Source organism: Erpetoichthys calabaricus, chromosome 17 (genome assembly GCF_900747795.2).
Source record: "Erpetoichthys calabaricus chromosome 17, fErpCal1.3, whole genome shotgun sequence".
In the NCBI taxonomy this organism is placed as follows: Eukaryota; Metazoa; Chordata; class Cladistia; order Polypteriformes; family Polypteridae; genus Erpetoichthys; species Erpetoichthys calabaricus.
Window position 1 is genome coordinate 59,513,334 of NC_041410.2, and position 18,756 is coordinate 59,532,089.

At 37.4% G+C, this 18,756-nt stretch overlaps 1 protein-coding gene across 9 annotated transcripts in view; it reads right to left on the reverse strand.

The window, feature by feature from the left end:
- The window catches only part of tp53bp1 (tumor protein p53 binding protein, 1), a 476,929-nt gene that overhangs the window by 47,783 nt on the left and 410,390 nt on the right, over positions 1-18,756 (reverse strand). For all 9 annotated transcript variants that reach the window (XM_051920203.1, XM_051920206.1, XM_051920208.1 and 6 more), the window contains 3 exons: positions 15,166-15,345; positions 9,205-9,396; positions 8,628-8,722 (listed from right to left, as the gene is read on the reverse strand). In XM_051920203.1, coding sequence (XP_051776163.1) covers positions 8,628-8,722; positions 9,205-9,396; positions 15,166-15,345 — 467 coding nt within the window. The remainder of the gene's footprint in view (positions 1-8,627; positions 8,723-9,204; positions 9,397-15,165; positions 15,346-18,756) is intronic.

The following is an 18,756-nucleotide window of genomic DNA, read 5'->3' on the forward strand; positions in this document are numbered from 1 at the left end:
TCATATCCACTGTATCATTGCATAACTAGGAAAATCATTGATAAGTGGCTACATGGAAATCATGCAGGGAGGTGTACAAAGATAGAAAAGGAAATGCTATCATTCAGCATGTTTGAAAGTAAATTAATTTCAGTGGCTATTCATTTATTTTGAGCCTGGGTAGGTACCACAATCAATTCAGAGATGAATAGCACCAGCTGATACAGAAAAAAGATTTCCTGATAAGCAAGAGCTGAAAACCCCCCTGCCACAACTAATAACCTACCATTCCTAACAGATTTTTGACTCTAACAACCAAGAATTGTTTAATGACAACAAGCCACTATGTTAAAGAAGACCGATTGTATAAAAACAGTGCTATTTACAGCCAACAATGGATTTAAAATGCATCTTAACTTTGGCAGTTGGCTATCTGGACATACCTGAAACATCAGTGCTACCAGAATATCTGCTGTCAGTTGGTGGTCTCATAGTTAACAGGTTACACATGTGACTGACTCTTGATCATGTCAACAAGCTCATATTCCTAAACAAACAAGTCTAAAATCGTCTTTAGTAACATAGAGAGACATTTTGTAACACATTTTCACTTTCACTAAAACAGATTCTTACAAGTATAGTACAAATATAGAACGTTCTTCTGGAAAATTTATTATTGCATTATTTTTTGTATTATTAAGTAGAGTTTTTCTTTCTTACAATTAACATTTATTAATTGATCAAAAGGGGAAAACTATTAATTGTAAAAGTGATGAAAATTTGCATCTCCAATTCAAAAAGATAAAACATAGCTGAAGAAAATCTAGTCAGTCAATTTTAGAAAATCTACCTTAAGTGAAAATATACTTCCTAGTTTTAAATTTCAAAATAAACCTTAGGTATCATAATGGGATATAAGACACTGTCATAAGTAGGACTGACACAGGATCAGGCTTTGAGAAATAAAAATGTAATTCAGATACAGAGGGGCCATTGTTTACTACAATCAAGAATTATTCGCAACAATTATACAGGGAAAAATGCAGGTATTAGTGACATTATTCATCCATCCATTATCAAGCAAGCATAATCCAGTTCAGGAGCAGGAGCCTATCTTGGCAGCATCAGATACAACACATAAACCAGTCGAGATCAGGATGCCAGCTTAACACAGGATAAACTCATGAACAATCCCAAACTTCCACATTGAGGGCTAATTTACAATTGACAATTAACCTAAAAAACATTTTGAAATGTGGTAAGGAAACTGATAGTGATACAAGGAGAACACATGAACTTCAACTGAAATTGAATACAGCACTCTGAAATGATCAGATGAAATCAATTATCACTATGCTATCAACATATTTCACTTATAAACTGAAAACAGTTTTAGGATACTACAAAATGTCCTTAATGTAAAAATCCAGTACCATATACAATGAAGCACTCTGTTAAACCTGAAAATTTGGCGAGATCAAAATTTGAATTTAATCTTTATATCTGGGCAATAATTACTGTGGTCTATTCTTAACTTAAACATTAAGACAATTTTACACACAGCCATCTTGTAGAACTAAAGTATTTATCTTAATTATTACAAAATAAAAACATGTTGTTACACTGTTAGTGGTTTGTGTTACTTTATACTTTTTCTTGGACAAAAGAATATATCTGAGACTGAAGTGCAAAAAGCTCTAATAGTTACTTGTCTTGCTCCTTCAAAAAATAGGTTTTGTCCTGTTTAACTGCTGCTAGTTTTTATACAGACTGGTTGTAGTTTATTACAAATATGAAGAACCCCAAAACTTATCTGAAAAGTTTTACATCTCACTTTTCTGACAGTAATGGAATGTTTAATTTAAAGTGCCTAAAACTGATATAATTAAACATACTCCTTATAAGTAGTTTTTATATAATACATTAACTTTGTGTAGCATCAAATAATAAATACAGTAAAACGTTCAAAAACACAATTATAGTATTTTTACAGGAGACCCGCTTATTAAGCAAGGATCAGTTTCAGCTGCACAGAGACTGGACTGGCCAAATATTCCATTCAAGCTTTACAAAGAAAACCAGAGGTGTGGGAATTCTTATACACAGAACAATCTCATTTGTAGTATCAGATGTAGTATCTGATCCTGAAGGGCGATATGAGATTGTCATGGGAAATTTATTTAACTGTAAAGTGATTTTGCTAAATATCTACACATCCAATGTGGATGATAGGGACTTCATCCACAACATATTTCCATCAATTCCCAATATGAACACTCATAAAATTATAATGGCTGGTGACTTTAATTGTGTTTTAAATCCAGACCTAGATAAGTCTCCTGCCACAGGGGTAATGACATCGAACACTGCAAAAACAATTGCACAGTTTGTAACCAATCACAACTTATCAGACCCCTGGAGATTTCTTAACCCAGTCAATCACTATTACTCAAGCAATGACTACTTCTTTATAGATAACAATTTCTTGCCTACAATTAAATCTTGTAAGTATGATGCTATTGTTATCTCTAACCACGCCCCCTTTGATCATGGAGTTTAAATCACTATGCTCCACATATTTATCTCGCAGCTGCTCTGTCTTAACCCACTTTTATTAGCAGACGAGATCCAAGCAAATCGATTATTTTTTTGAGAGACAAATACAGTGGGTACGGAAAATATTCAGACCCCCTTCAATTTTTCACTCTTTGTCATATTGCAGCCATTTGCTAAAATCATTTAAATTAATTTTTTCCCTCATTAATGTACACACAGCACCCCATATTGACAGACAAAAAAAAGAATTTTTGAAATTGTTGCAGATTTATTAAAAAAGAAAAACTGAAATATCACATGGTCCTAAGTATTCAGACCCTTTGCTCAGTATATGTCTCCACACATACCGCTTAGAATTAAGGCCAAAAAGTTCTATCTTGGTCTCATCAGACCAGAGAATCTTATTTCTCACCATCTCAGAGTCCTTCAGGTGTCTTTTAGCAAACTCCATGCAGGCTGTCATGTGTCTTGCACTGAGGTATGTGTGGAGACAACCAGGCACTGCTCATCACTTGTCCAATACGGTCCCCACAGTGAAGCATGGCAGTGGCAGCATCATGCTGTGGGGGTGTTTTTCAGCTGCAGGGACAGGATGACTGGTTGCAATCGAGGGAAAGATGAATGCGGCCAAGTACAGGGATATCCTGGACAAAAACCTTCTCCAGAGTGTTAAGGACCTCAGACTGGGCCGAAGGTTTACCTTCCAACAAGACAATGACCCTAAGCACACAGCTAAAATAACAAAGGAGTGGCTTCACAACAACTCTGTGACTGTTCTTGAATGGCCCAGCCAGAGCCCTGACTTAAACCCAATTGAGCATCTCTGGAGAGACCTAAAAATGGCTGTCCACCAACGTTTACCATCCAACCTGACAGAACTGGAGAGGATCTGCAAGGAGGAATGGCAGAGGATCCCCAAATCCAGGTGTGAAAAACTTGTTGCATCTTTCCCAAGATGACTCATGGCTGTATTAGCTCAAAAGGGTGCTTCTACTAAATACTGAGCAAAGGGTCTGAATACTTAGGACCATGTGATATTTCAGTTTTTCTTTTTTAATAAATCTGCAACAATTTCAAAAATTCTTTTTTTTTGCCTGTCAATATGGGGTGCTGTGTGTACATTAATGAGGGAAAAAATTAATTTAAATGATTTTAGCAAATGGCTGCAATATGACAAAGAGTGGAAAATTGAAGGGGGTCTGAATACTTTCCGTACCCACTGTACATCCTCAAAGATCTCTGCAGGAAAACTCTAGGAAACCTTAAAGGCTTTCTTAAGAGGACAGATTATTTCATATCTTTCTCACAAAAATAAATTGGAAACCAAGAATGTATCAGAGCTAATCAATGAAATTACCAGAATATATCAAGGTGTCCAAATGAGGCACTTGATGGGAAAAGACAGGCTCTGCATACAGAACTAAACCTCCTGTCAACTAAAGAAACAGAACTCATTTTTAAATCAAGACATCGTTACTATAAACACAGAGAGAAAGCTAATAAGATCTTAGCTCAACAAATCCACAAGCAGGAAGTTTGCAATGCAATCCTAGCAATTACCAACATTGACACAGACAAAATCATTGACCATAAAAATATAATGCACACATTTAGAGAATACTATAAGTCCTTAAATTCTACTCAGTTTAGAGAAGACAAGAAACAACCTAATGCGTGTTTGGATGCAATCGCCATTGACCAACTGGCAGTCCACTTTTAAAATGCTTATGAGATAAAGGGGATTATCAGAGAAGGACTTAAAGAGAAAATTTCACTATATGCAGATGATATATTACTATATATATCAGATCCACAAAATACTGTGCCTGTAGTCCTAACAGCACTAGCAGAATTCCAAAAGATTTCTGGTCTCAGAATTAATTTGAATAAAAGTGTGCTCTTTAAAGTGAACTCCCAAACACAATATTAGCACACAATATTCTTCAACAAAATGTAGCTGTCTACATGGAAAAATTTAAGCAAGACTTGCATAGATGGTCTACCCTTCATCTCACTTTTAGCGGGAAGAATTAAAGTTGTCAAGATGAATATCCTTCCTTTATCTAATTCAAAGCATTCCAATATACATCAATAAATCATTTTTTAAGAAGGTAGGTTCAATCATAACCTCATTTATTTGGAATTCAAAACATCCACAAACCTAAACGGTAACCCTACAAAGACCTAAGGCAGAAGGTGGCATGGCTCTACCTAACTTTCAATTTTATTACTGGACGGTGTAAGACGCTAGGTGGCACTTTTGCCCCTTTAAACCAAACAGACAGACACTCAGGACACCAGGTAAAAGCACCAAGAAGATATTTATTTAGTTTCTTCTTCGAATAGTGCCCACTAAGCACCACAGCCGCACTAAACAGGCAATAATTATAAACACAATTCTCTCCTCCACACCTCCCAGCATGCTTTGTCCACCTCCACCCAACTCTAGCTCCCTTGCTGGGTCTTCAACAGTTGTTTGAATAGTCTTTGACCCGGAAGTGCTTCTGCTCTTCCGTCCACATGACTTGCCAGCACTTCTGGGTCAGATGGAGAATTAAAGTTCTTTAATCAGCCCGGAAGTACTTCAGGGCTTCCGTCCTCATGACTATATGGGAAGCATGACTCCCCATGTCCTTTCACAGCTCCCCCTGGCGGCACCTATGGTGCTCAACAGGGCTGAGAAGCTGACTGTGGGAATACAGGGAACCTCTACACTCCAGGGGAGCTGTCATCTAGAGTTTTGCAGGAGGCAGTGTCTACATGTAGCTGCCTTCCCCCATCCTTCCATCTCGGGGGCATCCCGGCTGGGTTGAGCTGCTGGCCGTCTCTTACAGTCCTTTCAGTCAGGTTTTAGAACAAATCACAGCACAAAAACTGCACTCGTTAAAGTAGTAAATGACTTGCGGGTAAATGCAGACAGAGGCCATTTATCTATTCTCATCCTCTTAGATCTGAGTGCCGCATTTGAAACCACTGATCACAACATTCTTAGAAATCACCTTAGTCAATGGGTGGGCCTCTCTGGCAGTGTCTTAAATTGGTTTGAATCCTACCTGGCAGGTAGAAAATTCTTTGTTAAGTTGTGGTAATTATACTTTAAAGACCCATGATATTCTATATGGTGTTTCACAAGGCTCTATATCCTGGATCCGCTGCTCTTCTCAATCTACATGCTTCCGTTAGGTCAGAATATCTCAGAGCACAACGTGAGTTACCACAGCTATGCTTATGACACACAGCTGTATTTATCAATTGCACCCGATGACCCAGACGCTGTTATTTCACTAACACAATGTCTTACTTGTGTTTCAAATTGGATGAAAAGTAATTTTCTCAAGCTAAATAAATAGAAAACAGAAATTTTAGTGATTGGCAATAATGGAGACAATGAAATTATTAGAAATAAACTTGATGCATTAGGATTAAAAGTCAAGACGGAGTTAAAGAACTTAGGGGCAACTGTTGACTGTAACCTGAATTTTAAATCGCATATTAATCAGACCACTAGGACAGCATTTTTTCACTTAAGAAACAGCAAAAGTTAGACCTCTTATATCTTTGAAAGATGCTGAGAAATTAGTTCATGCTTTTGTTTTCAGGTGTCTAGATTACTATAACGCACTCCTCTCAGGACTACCCAAAAAAGACATAAATCGTTTGCAACTAGTGCAGAATGTAGTTATTAGAATCCTAACTGGGAAAAGAAAATCCGAGCACATTTCTCCAGTTTTGATGTCACTACATTGGTTACCTGTGTCATTAAGAATTGACTTTAAAATACTGCTTATGGTTTACAAAGCCTTAAATAATCTCGCCCCATCTTATATATCGGAATGTCTGACACCCTACATTCCAAATCGTAACCTTAGATCCTCAAATGAATGTCTGCTTAGAATTCCAAGAGCAAAACTTAAAAGAAGTGGTGAGGCGGCCTTCTGCTGTTATGCACCTAAAATCTGGAATAGCCTGCCAGTAGGAATTCGCCAGGCTAATACAGTGGAGCACTTTAAAAAAACTGCTGAAAACACATTACTTTAACATGGCTTTCTGATAACTTCACCTTCATTTAATCCTGATACTCTGTATACTCAATTCATTATAATAACTATTCGTGGTGGCTCTAAAATCCGTACTAACCCCTACTCTCTCTTCTGTTTCTTTTCCCGGTTTTCTGTGGTGGCGACCTGCGCCACCACCGCCTAATCAAAGCACCGTGATGTTCCTAAATTGTTGGATTAAAAGCCAGATGATGACATCTACATCTACATGACCATCATCATCAAGTCCTTCCATGAGAACCCTAAATACAAAGTGGATTGTTTCATTTATGTTAGGTAGAATGCCCAGAGGGGGCTGGGCGGTCTCACGGCCTGGAACCCCTACAGATTTTATTTTTTCTCTCCAGCCATCTGGAGTTTTTTTTTTTGTTTTTTCTGTCCTCCCTGGCCATCGGACCTTACTCTTATTCTATGTTAATTAGTGTTGTCTTATTCTAATTCTTACTTTGTCTTTTATTTCTCTTTTCTACATTATGTAAAGCACTTTGAGCTTCATTATTTGTACGAAAATGTGCTATATAAATAAATGTTGTTGTTGTTGTTGTTAAAGTGGCAAATATACAAGCTATAAAAACCTGGACATTGACATAAACAGCTGAACATAGAATATGAATAGAAATAAAATCCTACAGTACTTCTTTATATTCTTTGCTTTGTACCCAGTAAATACAAGTTATCGCCAATATACCAATTGTGCTTCATTCACTTAGAATATGGAACCAATGTAGGAAGTACTTCAAGATAGAGAAGCTTTTATCTGTAGCACCTTTGTGCGATAACCACCTTTTTTCCACCCTCTCAAACGTATAGACTTTTTAATGTCTGGAAAACATTTGGGATTAAATCACTTACAGATCTCTACATTGACAACGTCTTCGTATCCTACGAACAATCACACTCCAAATTTAACTTTCTAGCAACACATTTCTTTCACTACCTCCAAATGAGAAACTTTGCTAAACAAAACCTGCCCAAATGTTCCTCATCTCCCACCTACTTTTATTCTGGAAAAGATACCAATCAGTCTTGAGGACTCAAACAGCATTTCTGTAATATACAAAAACATTTTTAAATCCCTCGCTTTCAAAGATCCCAGAGTACAGTCCGAAAAGGATCACTCACTCAACATTTCAGAAAAGGAGTGGAAGGCAGCAATGCACAGAATTCACCTGAGCTCCATATGTGCAAAGCATACAATTATTCAACTTAAAAGCATCTATCAAACACATCTGTCTTGTTTAAAATTTCCCAAAATGTTTCCAGGGCAAAGTTCAACCTGTAAACGTTGCAATCAAGTTCCAGCCTCATTGGGCCATATATTTTGGGCATGCACCAAATTAACATCATTTTGGACCAAAATCTTTAAATGTCTTTCAGACAGCCTTGGTGTTAGAATGTCTCCTAATCCATTAACAGCTGTGTGTGGTGTACTTCTAGATGGGCTTAAGGTGGAGAAGGACAAACAAACTGTAATTGCCTTTACTTCACTATTGGCATATAGACTTATCTTGCTCAACTGGAAGAATCCTAACCCACCTCTGTTAAGTCAGTGGGTAACTGATGTTATATACTATCTGAAATTGGAAAAATCTAATTCTCACTGAAAGAATCTGTGCAAAACTTTTTTAAAACATGGCAGGATCTAATCAACAACATTTTAGAATAGGCATTTAAATTGAGGAAATGGATTATCGTCCCTTATTTATTTTAATTATTCTTTATTTATCTATTTACAGTATTTACTTATTTTTCCTACTACTAAAGCTTTACTCTGCTGGCCTAACTCTCTTTCCCATGGGTGGGGGTTGATTTGATTTGAACTTAAGTTTGGTAAAATTTGACATGCTTGTACAAAATGTTTTCTTTTAATAAATTTAATAAAATGTTTAAAAAAAATAAAAACACAATTGTGCTGACAGAGTACGATCTGACATACTGAATTGGTATGTGAGCCTAAGCATAACTGAATATTTGTTTAACTGACCGATTTAAAATGTGGATCCAAAAAAAAAAATCCTTTTTTAACATCCTTACCTGGCTGTCACTGACGTCCAGCATGACATAGCCTCCTCCTGCTCTCAGTTGTCTCTCTGTGTATTGCTTGTTATAAGGAGCTGTTTCCACATACTCTGTTAAATAAACCATTAAAGACTCAGTGTCTAGCAGGATAAGAAACAAATGCTTTAAAGCCTTCTTAACCTTATTTTTCAGTACAAGCAAAAAAGTTAAACTATTTAGGTGAATCTCTTTTTTGCCAAATTGTATTAAGGACAGAGCCCATTTTGCACCACTTCTCTAACAGTAGGGACCTAGATCTATCTATAAATAGTGTTAAGTATTGTACATATACATCAGTTAATGGGGAACTTTATATATAAAAGCAATATACAAAACATAAAAAAAACGAGGCTTGCCGATTCTGGAGTGCAAAACCGTAATCTTAATAATGTATTTTATAGTCCAATTTTGATAAAAATTATATAAAGTTGTAAATGTATAGTGAAATCTGGCAAGAGCACTGAATGTTACATACTATGCCTATATACCACCGAACAGGATTAGAATCTACAAGATTTCAAGCTCAGGAAAAAAAATATCCTCAAAAGCTGACCTTCCTCCTTATTGTCTCCTGTGTGATTGGTCTCTCGATCATTCTCTGAAGATGTGGTCAGCAGAAAAGCATAGCCAAGAAAGAGAGAAGTGCTTTGTGGAAGTGGACCAAATGTTTCTACTAGATCCGAGGAGTTGGAAGGCAGATCACATCCACTCTCTGAAGTAGAACACATCTCTCCATGTTGCCAAGCTATAAAAAAAGAAAAAAACAGGAGGGGGAAAAAACATTAAGGGGTCAAAATGTTCAGAAAGATCAAGCTCAAGGTCAAGAAGAATGTTACTGTCTTCAATGACAAAAGCATTTGGTTATGAAAATTGAAACTGAGTAACAAAAAAAGATAAAATACTTTTCCGGAAATAAATATGTCTGGTTTCATATCATTTTAAATCTGCATATTAGGATTCTGTTAGTTGCCAGGCAGACCACAGTCTCAATGACTGTTTCTAATACAGATGTGAGCAACACTGGAAAACCGCAAGTAACAGTCCTATCTCTTTTTCTCTTCACTCTGTACAGCTCAGACTATAAATACAACGCCACGACATATCACTTCCAGAAACTCTTAGATGATTCTGTACTTATAGGATAAAGTATAGGCGTCAGGTGGAGAAGTTTGTTTCATAATGCAAAAAGAATTCTCTGTATCTTAACATCAGCAAAACCAAAGAACTGGTTATTGTCTTGTGCCGCATCAAACAGCCTCTAGGTCCGGTCACTGTTCAAGCAGAGGAAATATATAAGAAAGAGTAGACATCTTCTATAACTCTGTGATGGCCACTGCAAATTTTTTATGAACTTTATGCTGTGTTGTGCTGGGCTATATCATCTCTTCAAAAGAGGCCCTCCGAATCAACATGCTAATAAAAAGGGCAAGCCCAGTTATAGGACAAACTCTGGACCCCTAGAGGCAGTAGCGAAGGAATGAATTAAAACAAAACTGAGTTCCATTATGAACAATGTGGCACATTCTTTCTTGGACACACTAACGCTGAGTACTTTCAGCCAATGAATTATTCAGCAGATGTGTGTCGAGAAACACTATCTGGGGCTCCTTTATAAAGACAGCGATATGTCTGCATAATACCTTGCTGGGACTGTGTCAGCTAAGTCACAAGTTTTCTTGCTTTTTATTTTTAACTTTATAGTCATACTGGTGTGTGTTCAGACCAAAGTGTTTCTGTATATTTATTTTTTTATTTACTTATTTATCTACCTATTTACTATTTATTTATTTATTTATTTATTTATTTAAAGAGCTTCTGTAAAAAGCCAAATTCCACCCTGGGGGCAAATAAAGTTCTACCTATCTACTTGTAAAAATTTATTAATGAATTTATATTATAGAGAATATTAATCAGAATAATTAAAGATTTGATCAAATTATTATTTTTTTGAAATCTGCAATTCCTTCGCTATGTGCTTTAATTGTACATTTAAAATTAAATTTACCTTCAACATACTTTCCAATACACAGATGAAGAGTGCAGTAGAGCATTTTTTAGCAACTTGCTTGTCTCTAATAAAATTAACAAATTTGTCTGCAGATGAAGAATTTAAGTAGCACAATGCAACTAAACCAAAAAAGTGGAACAAAAAATACAATAATGGCCTAAAAATATTAACAACATAATATATATATTTATAGTCAATGACCCAGATTATACTGTATGTTGAGCCAGCAATTTGCTGATTAAAATTTAGGGAATTCAGTAGTTGAAGAAATTCCAAAGCTTTGTTCTCAGAGCTTGAACTAAAGTCACCAGTTAAAAGAATATTACCCGAGTTTATAGTGCACAATGACAATAAAACTTAATTTCAGGCATGAAGGAGGTGTGTTTTGGTAGGCAAAAGTCAATAATAAAATGAGTAGTTAGCTTTCCAGAACTACAGCCAAATGCTCCAAGCAGGAAATTTTTCCAAAAGTAACATTTTTAAAAGTATAATTAGAGCACTAATCATTTCTAATCCAAGCCCATTTTTACCCACATGAACAGAGTACATAATTGTGTCCTGATTGTCAGATTTCACTTAAATAAACAGCCATATATTAAAAAAAAAAAAAAGACATTTTAATGAGGTTTTTGCACTAGAACTGACAGAGGTCAAATAATGTGTTCTTGCATTCTACATTTAAGCATATTTTAAGCCAGTATTTGCAGGTAAACATGTATTAACAACATTTACTGTATATTCTCCTGTATTCATAAGCAATACTTTATTACGTTACTGGCTAACATTGAGGATTTATGCTGGCTTGGCCTGCCCCAAAAAACTGCCCTAGATCTCAATAATATCCAGCTCTCTCTTGAGGAGCAACATATTTTAAGCACCTCCTTACATGCAAGAAGCTGACAAGAAGCTCCTATATTTTAGTCAAAAACAAGTAATAGGTCTGAGATAGGTAGTTACAAATTCTACTTAAATATATTCATCATGCATAAAAAGTTATTTAAAATTCCAAGGCTGGTAATCTTGTGCCATCTGCACCGACATAGACAATGACAGTTATTGCAGGTTATATTCTATATAACCTGCAGTAATTGCAGATGCCTCAATTACAATATCCACTATTCTCATTGTGGAAAACAGTAAATATTAAAATGGTGTTTTAATACCCTACTCGTAAATTTTACAGAAAGGTCCCTGGTAATGGTTACCTTGTGCTTCACATTTCCTCAGGTGATGGAAAAAGGAGAGAAAAGAGAGGTTCAAACCTGTTACTTGTAAGTGTAACAGTATGAAAGCCAACCCTTGGTCACTTATTGCTATGGATGAGTTAATGTCAAGGTCAAGGTCAATGTCAATTTATTTATATAGCACATTTAAAACAACATAGGAATGCTGTGGCCAAAGTGCTTTACAATAACAGAAGAAAAAAACATACAGGTAACATAAATAATAAAAATAGAAATAAAATTAATGAACATAAATAAAATAAATAATAAATAGAAGTAAGATTACAATAATCACAATGAGGAAACCATCTGTATTACTGAAGATCACCGAAAGCAAGTGAATAGAAATGAGTATTTAATCTTGTTTTGAACAATTCAATTGTAGAAGCCTCCTTTATGTAATGAGGTAAAGAGTTCCACAGGTGAGGAGCAGCAGCTGCAAAAGCCCTGTCCCTTTTAGTTTTACACTTGGTACGAGGGACAACAAGAGACAACTGACCAGAAGATCTAAGCACTCTAGATAGCTGGTGTAAAGCACACAATTCAGATAAATAGGCAGGAGCAAGCCCATGTAAAAATTTAAAAACTAGCAACAAGATTTTAAAATCAATTCGAAAACTGACAGGGAGCCAGTGTAAAGAAGCTAATATTGGAGAAACAGAATCAGACTTTCTTGCTCCAACCAGAAAGCGAGCAGCAGCATTCTGGACCAGCTGTAACCTGCGTATCAGGGATTTGCTAATCCCAGAATACAGCGAGTTGCAGTAATCAAGGCGAGAAAAGATAAAAGCATGAGTAGCTTTCTCAAGATCCCTAGAAGATAAAAAAGGCTTGATCTTACCTAAAAGACGAAGCTAGAAAAAGCAACTCTTGACTTCAGAATTAATCTGTTTCTCAAAAGAGAGGTTACTGTCAAAGATAACACCAAGATTGCAGACTTGAGGTTTGCAAAAGACAGAGAAAGAGCAGAGACGTCCAAGACCAATTTGGGCTTAAGCTGATGGACCCACTATAAGCACCTCCGTTTTATTTTGATTTAGATCAAGAAAATTATTAGCCATCCAGGATCAAAAAGAAAGTTGTACAGTTGATTCATTGCAGAGTTGCAGACGGGAATATACTGTATATCGCAGATTTTTCGCTGGTTCGTGGGTTTCAGTGGACAATGGGTCTTTTAATTTCTGGTACATGCTTCCTCAGTTGGTTTGACCAGTTGATTTCATACAAGGAACGCTATTGGCAGATGGCTGAGAAGCTACCCAATCAGAGCATGTATTACGTATTAAATAAAACTCTTCAAATATATTGTGAGCACAAGGGCTGTTCGCACCCCTAGAGGATACGGCTGCTCCTCAAAAAACGCTGAAAGACTACCTTCACATTGCTCCCTTCCTTGCTGGGCTTACTTGTGGTTGCTTTGTTGCGCGATATGCTTCCCGCACGGTCCTTCACATACTTAAAAGCTCAAACAGCACCTATTGATTTTTGATTGTTTGCTTTTCTCTCTTTTGCTCTGACATTCTCTGCTCCTGACGGACGGGGTGTGAGCAGGGGAGCTGTTCGCACCCCTAGAGGATACGGACGTTCATCTAAAAAATGCTGAAAGACTACCTTCACATTGCTCCCTTCCTTGCTGGGCTTCCTTTCAGCTGCTTTGTCAAGCGACATGCTTCCCGCACGGTGTTTCGCATACTTAAAAGCTCAAACGGCACCTATCGGTTTTTGATTGTTTGATTTTCTCTCTCTCTCTCTCTCTGACATTCTCTGCTCCTGAAGCGCACTCCTTTGAAGAGGAAGATATGTTTGCATTCTTTTAATTGTGAGACGGAACTGTCATCTCTGTCTTGTCATGGAGCACGTTTAAACTTTTGAAAAAGAGACAAATGTTTGTTTGCAGTGTTTGAATAAAGTTTCTGTCTCTCTACAACCTCCTGTGTTTCTGTGCAAATCTGTGACCCAAGCATGACAATATAAAAATAACCATATAAACATATGGTTTCTACTTCGCGGATTTTCACCTGTCGCGGGGGGGTTCTGGAACGCAACCCCCGCGATCGAGGAGGGATCACTGTATTCATATTCAAAATCTGTACTAACCCCTACTTTCTCTTCTGTTCTTTTTCCGGTTTTCAGGGGTGGCAACCTACGTCACCACCACCTGATCAAAGCACCGTGATGTCCCTACACTGATGGATTAAAGGCCAGAAGTCCACATGACCGTCATCATCAAGTTCTTCCATGAGAACCCTGAATACAATGAGGACTGATCATTTATGTTAGGTAGAATGCCTAGAGGGGACTGGGAGGTCTCGTAGCCTGGAACCCCTGCAGATTTTATTTTTTTCTCCAGCCGTCTGGAATTTTTTTGTTTTTTCTGTCCTCCCTGGCCATCGGACCTTACTTTTATTATATGTTAATTAGTGTTCCCTTATTTTAATTATTTATTTTGTCTTTTTTCTCATTCTTCATCATGTAAAGCACTTTGAGCTGCATTATCTGTATTAAAATGTGCTATAAAAATAAATGTTGCTGTTTTCTGCTGAGGCACACAGCTGTTAGGGTTGGAATTCCCTACCAGCATTCTTCAATGGCTTGTCTCACCGGATTTGAATCACCTGAAAACCTTTGGGATGTGACAGAATGGATGATTTGCTGCATGAATGTATAGCTAACAAATCAGAAGAAATTGCCTGATGCAATCACATCAACAGTGTTACCAGTGTCTCAAAGGAATGTTTCCAACACCTTACAGAATCCATGCCAAGAAGAACAGGGACTATTCTGACAGGAAAAGGAGGCCCTATCCAAAATTAGTACAGTATTTCTAATAATTTGCTCAGTGGGTGTATGATTATTTTATCTTACCTTTTATTATATTATCTTAATTGATCATTTTAAGTATCTAATAACTCTAGTTCTAGGTTCAAATGCTGCAAATTTAACAGTTTCTCTAGTTCCTGAAATGATTTAGAAGAGTGAAAGGTTGTAAACTGTATAAGAAAATTACCACATCAATAAAATAAACTGCAGTCAATTCTTCTAGAGATTATTTTTAAAATTGAACATTTATTACAAACATATGGCAAAAGAATAAACATTAAGAGTATCTTTAAAATAAGTGATAATGAAGCAGTGTTCTTAGACCCTTTTGGGGTTAAATGGTCTACTTTACAAACACAGCTGCTAAAAAGTCTTACAAGCAGAATTTAACAGTCAGTACTTTCTGGGATGTATATGGGTGATCAAATGTCATATTCCTGTCATGACAAAGACAAGCTAATACCTTTTTTGGGGAAAGATGATTTTCGTCCACGCTTGGCAGGGGACTGGTCGTCTTCAGAACACATAAGTTTCCTCTTGCTGCTACATGCGGAACCTCTTGGACTTTCTGTTGGTGTCCTGCTAGGAGTACTATTGTTTATTAAGTTGCCTCGTCGTTTTCGTTTTCCTTCTACAAGGTTGTCTACAAAAAGGGATAAGAGAGGAAGAAGGCATGTTTTATTAAAGATAATATCTTCAGGAAAGGATGTGGAGATGTGGAGACTGTAGAAAACAATGAGAATATATCTCATATTTTAAAAACTGACTTCATCCTAACAGTCTCAATGATTGCTATACAGTGTAAATTCTACTATTCAGAGAGAAGCATAATTCAAGAAAACTAGCCTCTTACAAAGTGTATAGAATATATAGAATGGAACAACGATAATTTGTTTATATTTTAAACATAAAAAGTAACTTCTACTGTACCAATGTCACAAGTCACTAATTTGTTTTCCTCCTTCTAAAACATGCTGTTGTGCACAAAAATTTCCATTGCATCACTAAACTCCAGAATCTCCTCAAATTCTAAATTTTTGGTACTGAAGAATTCCCTTATAATCATTAGTATTGGCTCCAACATGCACTTTGACGTTGACATCAATTACAATCTGTTCCTTCAAAACACTTCCGATATTGCTTCCATCAGCCTGTCTCCATCTTTATAATGACTTCTGCCAACCTGTGGGGCACATGCTGAGATTATATTCATTTGTAGTTTACTCACAGTCTTAATGACTGCAACATGCTCAATAGCCCTGTTCACCAATTTTTCTCTACTTTTTTCTGATACACAAAACCCAGCAGACATCACCGATAAGCATTATCACACCTTTATCTTTCCTTCTTATCTTCTGATGTAAGCACACATTTATTCTCTTGTTCAGAACTTCCGCTACTTCATCTGATTTTCCCGTCATATTCCCAATGCTCCAATTCACAATCCTTATACTCCCTCATTCACAATTACTTCCCCGCCTTAACACCAATCCAGTGTTCCCACAGTGCATCAGATTCAAGGCTATAATAAACTGGGTTTCTCCAACATTCTGTGATTTGATCTGATTTCCCAACTTTCTGTTTGACATAGGCTGGTGGGAGTGCGAATGAGATATTATGAGGTCTTCCCTGTTCATACCTTATAACATTTTTTCATCTCATTACCAAAGACATACTGGAAATTAAAAATCTGATGGCAACATATCCTTCATAAAAGGAATTAAAAAAGGAAACTCCTTTAAGTTGTGTTTTAGGACATGCAAACAAAGAGGTAACTTATTCTAACTCAAAAGGATAGCTACAGGACCGATGAGCAAAACAACTTGATAAACACAGCAGACTTTACGAATAGAGTCAGAAATCAGCCCTAGAGATGACACTGGCCCTTTGTAATGTACATGTACATGCACACATAAACAAGTACAGATGCTCAGGAACTACCGGAAATGGTGTGCTTAACAATAAACACCTATCTTCAAACTCCAGTATTGGCTCTGCAATAAGCTTTTCTAAAAATTTTAAGAATATTAAGTTGAACACTGTTTAGTCTTTTATCAGCTGAAAACTGTTATTATTCCTTAGCATGTGAACGGGATGTTTTTTAGGTTTATATTTACACAGAGAAATTTCAAAGTAAATTTTGGTAGAAGAAAATAAAAACAGTAATAAATCATGTTATTAAATTGTTTATTTCAGAAGAATCAAGGACATGTGTTTGAATTCTGACAAAAACTGCTTTGTAGAAAACAGTAATAATACATTTTATTTAATTGTGCACTGTTGATAAATATTCAAACATGCATGCAAAAAATTCCATAATAAATTCTCATAAATATTTTATATATCAGATCATTTAACCTGGTGACTGAAACTATGGTGGGTCATGTTTTTAGGGTGCTTGATTTGTATAGTATAATGTTTATATTCAATACTTCACAAAATGTTACTGCATAATGCTGGGCTGTATTACAAACAAATCAGAAAGAAAGCAAACTAATCTTTGTCAGTCAGTAGCCATCTCCTCTGTCCTGAATTTCAGCTGTTGCCATCAGGTTGCAGGTTGCATCCGGAAAGTATTCACAGCGCATCACTTTTTCCACATTTTGTTATGTTACAGCCTTATTCCAAAATGGATTAAATTCATTTTTTTCCCGCAGAATTCTGCACACAACACCCCATAATGACAATGTGAAAAAAGTTTGAGGTTTTTGGAAATTTATCCGTATTACTAACCAAGAATGGTAAACCGGATGGCATGGACGCAGGTACACGGCGATGGGACCATGAGACGTACTGCGCAGGCGCGTACAGTGCACGTCTCATAAACCCCAAGCGAAGTCGTATCCACCGCGCACGAAGGAGTCATGGCCCAAAAACGAAAGAGCTCAACTGACGTGAATGAGAAATGAAGCAACAACGCGCACATAGCTAACGACTACCGACACAGCCACACAAAAAAGAGGATTCTGCACTGCAGCCCAGATTCAAACGGAAGAGGCTACGGAGGCCCCACAGGTCCACAAAGATGGTATGGAGTGAAGGCGCAGGCGTCACCGCCATATTGTGAGTGGCACTACTGCGGTGTGAAGTTAGGAATAATGTGCTGCTTGGGAGTGTACAAACCTCTGAACGCTTTACACCAAATTCAAACACAATACAGCTCAACGATACAAACACGAGCCCACCTGGATGAGATCAATGAACGCAGGCGCCTACAACGCGCATCTGAAACTGCGGAAGCACAGCAGGCACGGGTTCAAAACGAACGAGCTCGACTGACGGATATACAAACACGAGCCCACCTGGATAAAATTAATGAACGCAGGCGCCTACAACGCATGTCTGAAATGCCGCGGGCAAAGCGGGCACTGCTCCAAAACGAATGTGCTCGACTAACGTATTTCAGGATACCCAACGCCGGGGGTAGGCGAGCGAAGCAAGCAGGGGGCGGAAACCCCTTGTTAAAAATAAAAAAACTGAGAAATCACATGTACATAAGTATTCACAGCCTTTGCTCAATACTTTGTCGATGCACCTTTGGCAGCAATTACAGCCTCAAGTCTTTTTGAATATGATGCCACAAGCTTGGCACACCTATCCTTGGCCAGTTTCGCCCATTCCTCTTTGCAGCACCTCTCAAGCTCCATCAGGTTGGATGGGAAGCGTCGGTGCACAGCCATTTTAAGATCTCTCCAGAGATGTTCAATCAGATTCAAGTCTGGGCTCTGGCAGGGCCACTCAAGGACATTCACAGAGTTGTCCTGAAGCCACTCCTTTGATATCTTGGCTGTGTGCTTAGGGTCGTTGTCCTGATGAAAGATGAACCGTCACCCCAGTCTGAGGTCAGGAGCGCTCAGGAGCAGGTTTTCATCCAGGATGTGTCTGTACATTGCTGCAGTCATCTTTCCCTTTATCCTGACTAGTCTCCCAGTCCCTGCCGCTGAAAAACATCCCCACAGCATGATGCTACCACCACCACGCTTCACTGTAGGGATGGTATTGGCATGGTGATGAGCGGTGCCTGGTTTCTTCCAAACGTGACGCCTGGCATTCA